Source organism: Telmatherina bonti (assembly GCF_933228915.1).
Source record: "Telmatherina bonti genome assembly, chromosome: 7".
NCBI classification, from domain to species: Eukaryota; Metazoa; Chordata; class Actinopteri; order Atheriniformes; family Telmatherinidae; genus Telmatherina; species Telmatherina bonti.
The window spans coordinates 17,519,286-17,529,888 of NC_136625.1; the positions used below are offsets into that span (position 1 = coordinate 17,519,286).

The 10,603-nt window shown below is 38.9% G+C and overlaps 2 protein-coding genes across 3 annotated transcripts in view; both read right to left on the minus strand.

Moving 5' to 3' along the window:
• Positions 1 to 319, minus strand: part of cacnb2b (calcium channel, voltage-dependent, beta 2b) — a gene marked incomplete at both ends in the record, with an annotated part of 38,883 nt that extends 38,564 nt beyond the window's left edge. For both annotated transcript variants that reach the window (XM_079243234.1, XM_079243235.1), the window contains one exon: positions 272 to 319. In XM_079243234.1, the coding sequence (XP_079099360.1) occupies positions 272 to 319 (48 nt within the window). The remainder of the gene's footprint in view (positions 1 to 271) is intronic.
• A 6,037-nt stretch (positions 320 to 6,356) lies between these two features.
• On the minus strand, positions 6,357 to 10,343 carry tmem236 (transmembrane protein 236; the record flags this gene model as incomplete). The annotated part of the gene is made up of 4 exons (XM_079243779.1): positions 6,357 to 6,994; positions 8,096 to 8,219; positions 9,677 to 9,749; positions 10,090 to 10,343. 4 exons carry the CDS (start codon positions 10,341 to 10,343, stop codon positions 6,357 to 6,359), a joined length of 1,089 nt encoding a protein of 362 aa, XP_079099905.1.
• Positions 10,344 to 10,603: the final 260 nt, after the last annotated feature.

Genomic DNA, 10,603 nt, shown 5'->3' on the forward strand with positions numbered 1-10,603 from the left:
TCATCATCCCAGCTGAAAACTCACATGGTTGCTGAGAAGTGAACCGCTCAGCAGCGAACAGACAGGTTGCAAAAACCATGCTCAAGATGCATTGCTGGTTTTATTTAGCAAGATTCCATGCAGATAAAAAAAATAAGCCTGAAAACACATGTGAAAATATGGAGGGACTAATTTATCTCTCACTGAACACCCTACACCCCCCTCCAATAAACAACTCCACTGTTGCTATGGGATAAGAAAGATGTGGATGTGTGCTGCGATGGTCACTTACATAGGTGGACTGCACTCTCCGCCAGTGTCCCAGCCCACAGCAATACATCAAGACATCAAGTTGGGGAGAAAAGAGGGCATTGGCTGACAGAGCCTCCGGGGTTGGTTTGCTTCAATACAGCCTCATAAACAGCAACCTCATGGCACAGGTGATCCACCTGATCCCAAGCTTAGCAGGGAGTTTGGGGGTCCTGCAGGAGATGAAGACTATAATCTACAATGTCCAGAAGTTGTCGCAGACGGGCTGGTCTCTATCTGGAGTCCAGGTCCAGGTGATCCTGAACGTTTCACAGCATCTTCAAAAATCATGTGCTTCTGCAGGGAGCCGGATCCGATCTATCCACCGCCTATCCTGAAGTCTGAGTGCTCGAGGTTTGTGTGTGTGTGTGCTTGTGCTGGTGTGCATATGTGCTCAGCTCATCTTTAAAAGGACAGGTGGATCATCTGTAGTACTGTGTATTTGTCCTTCCATAACTAACCTCCACCCTGTCTGTGTCCACACCGCCCCCCCACCTGTCAGCCTCCCTTCAGCTTAAATGCTCAGAACAGTCTTCTTGTTACAACTAAATGTCATTTTCTTCTCTCTGAGATGCCCAGCACTCTGTAGTCTCTCACATTTGTCCAATCAGAGCTCTTGCATCAATTCACATCCATCTTGCTTGTTTTCCTGTCTATCCCTCTCTTGTAAACCCACCCGGGGAGTCCAGAAAAGGGAGAATTTCAGGTTCACTCGACTCTTCTTTTCTTCCTTAAAAATCCCAGTCCCGTAGCTCCTCCTCTTCCTCCTCATTCACTATCTCTCTCTTTCTGTGCACATGCTGCTTCGCTCTCTCAAAGATCCTGTCTCATCAGGAGCATTCCTGCTTACCTGAGTCACTCCTTGCGCTCCTCTTGTGACAGTGCATGCACGCTTGTGTGTGTGTCAGAAGGAATGTGTGTGTGTGGAGGCTGCAGCTGAAGCTCTACCCCTCTCTGTTGCCATGCTAGAGTCGGTAACATTCGGCTAGCGCAGAAGACACACAGGCTGAATTTAAATGCGCCTCCAGCCTCTCAGATTTACAAAGCCTCCACCTCTCCTCAAAAGCCTCCCCCAACCAACCCACCCTCACCTCTCCTCTGCCTCCACCTCCTTTGTTATCCCTCTATCTTGCTTCTGTTCATCTCAATCTATATGGTCTGATCTAAATGCCTCTGCTGTTGCTTTGTTTTTATACTCCATATTGCTGTGCATATTGTACTGCATCTTTTTTAATCTGGAGGGGGGAAGTGAACATTATTGTGCCTATCATCATGACTTTAAAAAAGTTTTCATCATATGTATTTACAGAAATTCAGTAATGTAGCATAAGAAAATATCTTCTTCAGGGTATAGAATATTTTTGTCTATTAAAACTTGTGGCTCTAATTTTCTCCATACAGCCTGCAAAAATAGGAGTCATCAGCTACTTACATGACATGTAAAATGTTCATAATGTCTTAATAGTTAATATTTCTCGTACAGAATAATGATATAGTTCTCATAAAAATTTTTTTTTTAAAAACTCCATAAAGTTGGCAATTCCAAGATGCTGCATACAAGGTGGATTTCTGTATTTGTTGAGGTAAGACATCATGGTGGTAGGCTTCAGAAGACAGAAGTAGAGAGAGATGCAGCAGCCATTAATAACAAGAACATCTGGAAGGAACACAAGAAGCTAGAAGAGCAGAAGGAGGAAGTTGAAAAGCCGTGGCGAGTAAAGGCAACAGTGCTGACAGAGTTAACTGGAGTTCTCAAGGCTGAGACGTCAATGCTGGGAAAGTGACTGCATCAGATCCTAGGAATACCTCCAGAGATCTCCATCCTATGTGCAGAGTTAGGTCAAAACCCTCCAGCTTGCATGCTTCAGGTAGAGGAAAGAAAAAGAACTTTGGGTGAGAAGGAAAACTGAGTTCTGTGTACATATATACACGCTCATCTTGCTTGTACCATGTTGGACCTTCTTTTGCCTTCAGAGTGAGCTTAAATCTTTGGGGCATAGATTTAACAAGGTGTTGGAAACTTTCCTCGGAGATTTTTTTTTTTTTTTTTTTTACCCCAGATTGACTTGATAGCGTCACATGGTTGCTGCAGAATCCGGATGAGCCAAAGGTTGAACCACAAAAAAAAGGATGGATCCATTCTTTTATTTTGTTTACAAATTCTGAGCTGACTGTGACAGCTGACATTGACACAGATCACACCAGACAACCTTTTTCATTTTTCTTCCATCATCCAATTTTGGTGAGCCTGTGTAAATTGTAGCCTCATTTTCCCATTCTTAGCTGACAGAAGTGACACCTGATGTGATCTGCTTTCTGCTTTTTTTAAATTTCTGCACAATATACAATTCTTTGGTTTTCAGTGTTATAGAGGAGATGAGTCCCGCTTGGTCAAGATATAAATATAGAAATGTGTGGGGTAGCTACAACACGTTATTTCCCTGTAATTTATCAACCTATAAGACATGCTTAGTAAGAAAAATGTGAGATTTACATCTTGCTATTGAAAAAAAAAAAAAGTTCAGAAGATGTGTTTGTGCAAAGTTTTATGACAAGCAGTTGCTGTTACAGTACATTCAAGTATCTCTCTGAGATGGATCCTGAAGCAACAATAAATCTCTGTGCTGAAATTTGTAGACTCACTGTAAAAGTGAGTGATTATTCTGCTGATAACATTATGAACAAGATAACCAAATCCATGGTGATCATTTTCTGAACAACAAGCACATTGTAATTGTGTAAATTCAATTACAATGTGCTTGTGACACAAGTCATAAATTGCATGTTATTACAAGCCATTAGTTTATATAGGGATTAAACAACAGGGAGCCATGCATTATATTGTTTTAATGCACACCGTGGAGTCCAGAACACCACAAATAACTGAGAACAAAAATTCCTGCTTGTTGTCCACAGAGCTTCAGATACAGACAAAAAGATGGTGAAAAGAGAATTGAACTCATTAGCAGGCTAAACAGGAATTTAAAAGAGGATTTAATGCAGAGTTTCTGTCAGCATGCATGAAAGGCTCATTTGATGATTTAAAAAAAAAGAGTTAAATGAGAGTCTTTTCCTCAGAGAACTATAGCTGAACATAGATCACAGAGCCTCACATGAAGAAGAATGGATGCAGATCGTTGTTTTCCTTTGATCATTTAGAGTGTTTAGCTTGTGGCACAAGAATGAATAAGTGTTCTTCATCACGCCGGCATGCTGCACTGCAAAAACAGCCATAATATCCCAAGCTGCACTAATGTCTTTTTGCAGATTACAACATGAATCATTGAGGAGTTAGATGAGAGTGGCTGTGGGGAAATTAAGGGAAGTTAATTTTAGTTTTCATATCAGTAAATGAAACAAGGCCAAGCTCTGATACTTCACTTTGAGTTACTGCTGCCTGTTGGTTGTCCCTTCACTCATGTTATTGATAAGACCTGTAACCAATCTTTCCTTTCAACGTGGAAATCAATTTCTAACTTAAATATCAGTCTGGGTTGAACTGAATTTATCACCAGCAGTGTATCAGCATGTTTGGTGCTATTTTTCAAATTCCTTCATGCTCTTTGGTTTGGCAGTTCCTTAAAACGATTTGTCCCACAGACCCAGCTCATCCATCATGGGAACAAAGACCACTCCATGGTGGGTATAAATCTGTCAGACATGTCTTGGAAGAGGATTGCAGATTACAGCACGTCTCTGTGGTGTCTCTGTAACACTCGGCCCTGATGCAACCAAACATATGACAAGTTTACAGTTCAGTGAGTTGTGTGTTCACAGACTTGTACTTCTGTGTTTCTAGTACAACGGACAAAAGACGCAAGATAGTAATTTGCAACAATCAAGGACACTGCAGGGGCTTAAAAGTGGTGGCACATCCAGAAAAACCATTTTTTATTATTATCGTCTGAAGCAGAGAGAAACATATTTTATCTTTATAAGCTAACATGATGATTGACTGTAATTAAATGATCAGATCTTCACATGACAAGTTTTATTTTTGTTCTTCTAATGTTTCCTTGTTGTAGATGCCTCTGTAATTTAAGTCAGGAAGACATGACAACCTGCATAATTATTCCTATCGGTGTAACCCAACCCAAATGACACTTATGATCATCAGAAATTATGAATAGAACAAAAATGATATAATAGACTTCAGTAAAAGTGCTAAAAAGAGTTCTGCATGGCCACTGTGAGCTTACACTATGAAAGAACTGGTGTATCCTTCCAAGAAAATATTTCAGAGTTATGTTGTGGAGGCATGATGGGGGTGACATAAATTAAGACAGCACCAGTGGGTGTCAAACATATTAATAGTAAATCACTTAAGGTAATGTATTTCATAACAAAAAAAGACTTCTGAGGATGACGTATTGAATGTGTTTCCAAACTGCATTTGCATCTCTCAAATGAAGCACATTCAGAGTCTGTTATTTAGTTTATGAAGAAATTAAACTTCCAACCCTTTAATGTTTGTCACATGGGGTTCTAATCCAGGCATTTTTTCCCTCAGGTGGTATGCTGCTCTGTCAAAGTAGGCTTTTGACGCATCATTTGAAGTTTTGTTCAGCTCAACATGCATCAGGTGTCTGGCATACCCAGGGAATCGGAATACATCCCATATCTCGTATCCCCTGGGTGGAACGGATGGTAGCGCTATTCAATACCAAGATGTGTTTCTCCAGGTATCTCTTGGAGTCACTTCTTCAGTTTGGTGGTGGTGGTGGGGGTATTGTCTTGAGTGTTCCACTGACCACAGGCCCTCCTGTTGCCTTCTGTTTCTAGGCTTTCTCTGGCTTTTCTATGAAATGCACCTCTTATTAAACTCAATGTCCCTTTACAATCAAACAGATAAAACAACAATGGGTAAATTCAGCATATATAAAATAAATTAAACCCAACTACACTGTCCTTTAACTCATTTTAAATAGATAGGTCCTGAGTCTAGATTTGGAGATGGGAAAAGACTTCATGTAATGCCATTAAGCATCTTCTGTCAATAATTGTATCTAAATTATACACTGTTGTAGTTAACAGACTAATTTTGTCCAAATGACAAAAAAGTCCTAATGATAGTTTGCCAATTCCTACATACCACATATAACAGCACCCTATAAATCACTGCCTCCTACAGGTAGTAGGGGAGAAATACAACTAAAATCAACATTTCACCAAAGGAGATTCTCAAATCTTTCCCTTTAAAAAGGCACAAGATCCTCCTAAACACATTGTAGGTGAGGTTTGGTAATGTTATAGCATACAGCACTATTAATTGTCATGTTTTGATGTCAGTTCCAGAGCAACATGTGGAAAATGGATTTTTACTAACGCATTAGATTCAGTTAACAACAAAGCACTTTGCTTTTTTTTCATTACTTGTTTTACGGAAACAGACAAAACCAGATTATGGCTAGAAAACAAACAAACAATCACAGTTATGCCTAAAATACCTTCTTTTAACACCAAAACATATATGGACACTTTTTTTTTTTTTATGTTTTGTTTTTGCATGTTGCTGACACCAAGAGTTTGCATACTTTTTATTTGTAAATAATAAGTACAAACACAAACATGAACAAATACAAAGCAGGAAAAAATTAGTATGAAGGTTGACAAGTTGAACCAAAACAGGAGAGTTGTGGGTTGTAACTGGTTTAATGTTTAAAGAACTGGTACAGCTAAGTGAAGAACATTTTACTCACCATAAAAAACAAAAGCCAAATAAAGCTAAAACAAGCATTAAGATATTTGCACCAGTTTTAAAATTCTTTTTAAAATAATCTTAAAATGTTACAAATGAATGGATAAAACTTAAAAAAAAAACAAAAAAAACAAAGTAGCACAAAAAGAAGTATTAATAAATATGCACTTTGGGTCTTAATGGGATGTCTGGTTTCAACCCAGAATAACTTTTACTGGTTGATCTTAATGACTTTTATCACATCACAATCCAGCAGAATTCATAACGTCCTGCTCCAAGTTTCTTTGGTGCTGTTGGCTGGTATCTGCACATGAATACCATCCTCACTCCTAACTGCTCCTTCATCATCAACAAACTGCACCACTTCTCTTCAATACATGCTGTGCCTTTTGAAAATTTTCAGTCTTGACAGTAAAGTAAAGTAGATGTAAGTAAGCGTCACCAGGATATTTTTCAGTGGATACAACACAGGTGTTACATAACCAAACAGAGCAAGGAGAGCAACCCGAATGATGAAGAAAGGAAGGTCCTGCAGGGCCACTCCTGTGAATGACAATAAGGGGCTGTGAGGGGTAATGATCATTCGGAGAGCAGAGAGAAAGGCGAAGATGTAGATTGGGAACACCCAGTTTGAGTAGAAGACTTCTCGCGTTCCTGCCACTCTCACCATCTCTACAGTGTCAAACCAGAACAGGAAACTCTCCATAAACAGCTCTGACCTTCTATCCTTCCTCCACAGGATATGTAGGGGACCCGAGTAGGTCCAGGGTTGTGAGGATGAGGAGTACAGGTAGGTATGACTGTGTGTGTGTTTGCTCAAAGGTGAACGCCTGGTGTCAGCATGCTCCTGCCATCTGCTGGAGGTGCTGCCATTTCTGGCTTCTGGCTGGCCTGTGGTCGAACCGTTCTGGCCTTCATCAGCTTGCACCTGGACAGAAACTGTGTTCACCTGCTCCAGATGGGTGAACACAGGGCTTGACATGTCAAGGTCAGGATCTAGGCTGTCAGCTGCAAATGACAAGGCCAGATGTTACGCAAGCTGTGTTATGGTACTGCTGTGGTTCTTATAAACTTACATTTATTTCAGAGGTGTCCAACTCCGATCCTCAAGGGCCACAATCCTGCAGGTTTTCCATGCATCCCTGTCCTAACACACCTGAGTCAAACTAATCAGTCATTGTGCAGAACTTCATTTAATGGAAAGCAGATGTGTTGCAACAGGGATGCATGGAAAACCTGCAGGACAGCAGCCCTCGAGGACCGACTTTGGACACCTGAGATTTCTATCATGTAAATAATGATGGAACAAACAAAACTAACTTAATGGAGAAAAAAGGATTGGTTTGAGGAAAAACAGAAAATGAGGCATCTGACTTTTGGGATGTAAATACTACAGGATTATCTGCAGCTGTGCAACCATCAACATAACTGTGCCGATAGTATCTTTCTCCTGAAAAAGATTTCTACATAAGAAACAAAAATCCAAAGTCACATCAGTCTAATAAGGTTTAATATTATTTAGTTAATGCTATAATCTCTTGGACATTTTATGCATTTAGTAAGAAAGAAAATTCCACATACAGATGTTTTAAAGACCCACATAATATGTAAAGAAAACAACTGCCAATTAATCTTTATTCTCTCATTTCTATTTTTAAAAGAAATAAAAGGAGGCTTAAAATGACATGTCAGCCATTGGTTTGTTTTTATCTTCAGCTATATTTTACACAGAATTGTTTGGTGTTTAAACATGATTTTAGAGTGGGTATGTTACAAAGCAAGGGCTCTTGGATTGTCCAAGTAAAGGACTGAAGTCCTAATTAATGCAAATTTAAAAAAAAAAAAAAAAAATCCTGCTACAATGAGCAATGAAGGAATTTAAAATATTTACAGCTCTGCAAGTCTTGGTAACAGCCAGAAAACATTTTGGGGAAGTATCCATGTAATTGGGCACTAATCTAAGTTCAGACTGTGGTTTTATCTATTTATTTTACACATTTCATTCAGATTTTCTGCCAAGTGAGCTGCTGATCAGTCTTTTAGAGAAAAGTAGATTTCTGTGGAGAGGAAAAATAATTTTAAAACTTAATCGACAGGGTAAGACCTTACATTTGCCTATGAGCTTGCAGGGTCGTATCCGCTCAATAATATCCACACAGATGAGGGAGAAAAGCACCAAGGAAACAGGTAACTCCGTGAAATGATCAAACTTCTGCTGGCAGTCCAACTGCACCTGAAGAAATACAACAAAAAGGAATAAAACAAATATTCACCTCTGCCACCATAAAAACTCCATGGCTGTCTGACTGAATGAGTTATGGCAGCTGCCTGATGCCTTGATGACAACAGTATGTTGCGTTTAATGTTCTACATTTCTGTTCTAGTAGATTCAGCTAATCTGCAGTCTCAATAATATCAATGATATGGAGTCTTTATTGGGATTCAGTTGAGGTTCTTATTTATGATTTTGATTGAGTGAAATTAAAGTGATCGACTATCAAATCTCTCCTTGGTCTGATGAGAAGGATAAAGACATCACCACATGACTTTTTATCAGTAAAGGTGGATCAGAAGACTGGAGCTGTCAGTGAGGCTTTTCAGGAAATATTTTCAGGCAAATCTCTGACGGTCTAGACATTAACCTCAGTTATAAGACAAACATGATATTCTGAAATTGTGAAGGATGAGGAAATAAAACTGAAACTCTTCATTGTGATTTTAACTGCACTGAGAAAGAAAAGCTCTAGTACTCTTGAGTTCCATGAATCCATGTAGATTTTCCTGCCTCATCATAAGAGATCTTACTGTATGCATTTATAAAGTGATTAGGACATATTGGATATCTAGACATGTTTTTTTTCCTTCGTTTTTAGTTGAATTCTATCAAAGTTTGGGTTAATGGCCAACCTGTAATAGTCACTGTAGGTTACTGAGTACCTCAGAGAGACAACACAGTCTCGTGACAGCATTTTTACTGCTCTCTCTTTTTTTAATTGTAATCGTGTCAAAGTCCTTCTCACTAGAGGCAGCAGTTAGCAACTAGGTACCTTAAATTAAATAATGTACTTACATTTAAAATCCCAAACACCACAACATTTCATCACTTTGTACAATTACAGAGCAAACATCATCTTTTTGTGGCACTACATTTTTCTGCTACATTCCACTGTGACATTTTAACTTAAACACAGGTTTTAATGATTTATAACTATGAGTATAACGATAGAAAACTGCTAGTAGCCTCTTAAATATAACATAAGTTATTTCCCTGCTTACATATTACATTTAAATCCAAACTAAAAAATACCTTTGTCATATCTGACTCTAAAAAGTGGATAAAACAATTAATATTTATCTAACAAGTATCCATTTTACTTCCATTATTCGCTTTAACCCTCTGAGTTTTCCGTACTTTAGAGCTTTAGATAAAGATCTGAATACTTCTCTGGATTCAATGAATCTGGGAAGATTGTAAAGAGCAAGTGACAGCAATATTTTTTTCTTCCTCTGTGGTGCAATGTGCCATATTGACTGCTGTTTGGTAAATAATTACAGCATCAACACTTTACACACCAAAATTGGCTTGTTTAGAATAAATATGGACCCTCGTGAAGGACCCCGTTGGAGCATGACAAAACAAAACGTCAGATGTGCTTTAGTGACAGGATCAATCAATCTTGATGGCGTTACCTTGGAACTGGCTATTAGAATGGCAAAACATGGCAAAGTACTCAGAATGAGATACGCCAGCACTGTTGGTCTCCTAGAAAAAAAAAAAGTAATAAAATTTAACCTTATAACAATGACGACGTCTCTTGTCTGCATAGTGCTTTTCATTTTGTCATTACCAAGTCTTAATAAACAATTCAGAAAAAAATATATAATTAAACTCCATAACTACAACATTGTAAATAGCTAAACTGACATTTTAAATCACATTCATGTCTGTGGATCACATGGTTGAGTAGCTTAAATCAGGAGTTTCACTTGATGAAGAGTCCTTTATGGAATTTGTCAAATAAATGAGAGAAGTTGACAGGAATTTTTGTTTCTGAAAGAGTAACGTCACCTCAGATTTACTACACTACTTTATGCAGACTCACCACTGTGTAATCTCTGTGATGAACCTCCGCCTCTTTAGGATCACATATTTTAGAGGAACCCACACCAGCAGGGTTGAGGAGGTCACGTAGGCGATGGAGGCTGCCACCACCAGCCAGTAAGCAGTTGCATTGTGTCCTTTCAAGTGACGAATGAGACTGGCAAATCTCTCCATGATCACAAAGACGGGAACAATGAGAGCTGCAAACTGCAGCACCTCGTACAGGACGAGCTTGACCGTCTTCCCCGACAGCATTTTCCCTGAACACCGGTGGCTGATCTGAACTTAGGAGTTAAATGATTTGACAATCATCTCCCACAAAATGAGCGTGCACGGCTGTTGGACTCTGCACACAAACAGTGCTTACACTGCACAGGCTGTATTCTTTTATTACTGAAGTAATCAGGTGGTCATGCTCATCTTTTTATGAGCTCAAACAGAAAAGAAAAATTCCATTTTTATAACTTAAAGGAGGAAATTCAAAAGTCAATTATTTCCTGAAAAAAGTTGCAATG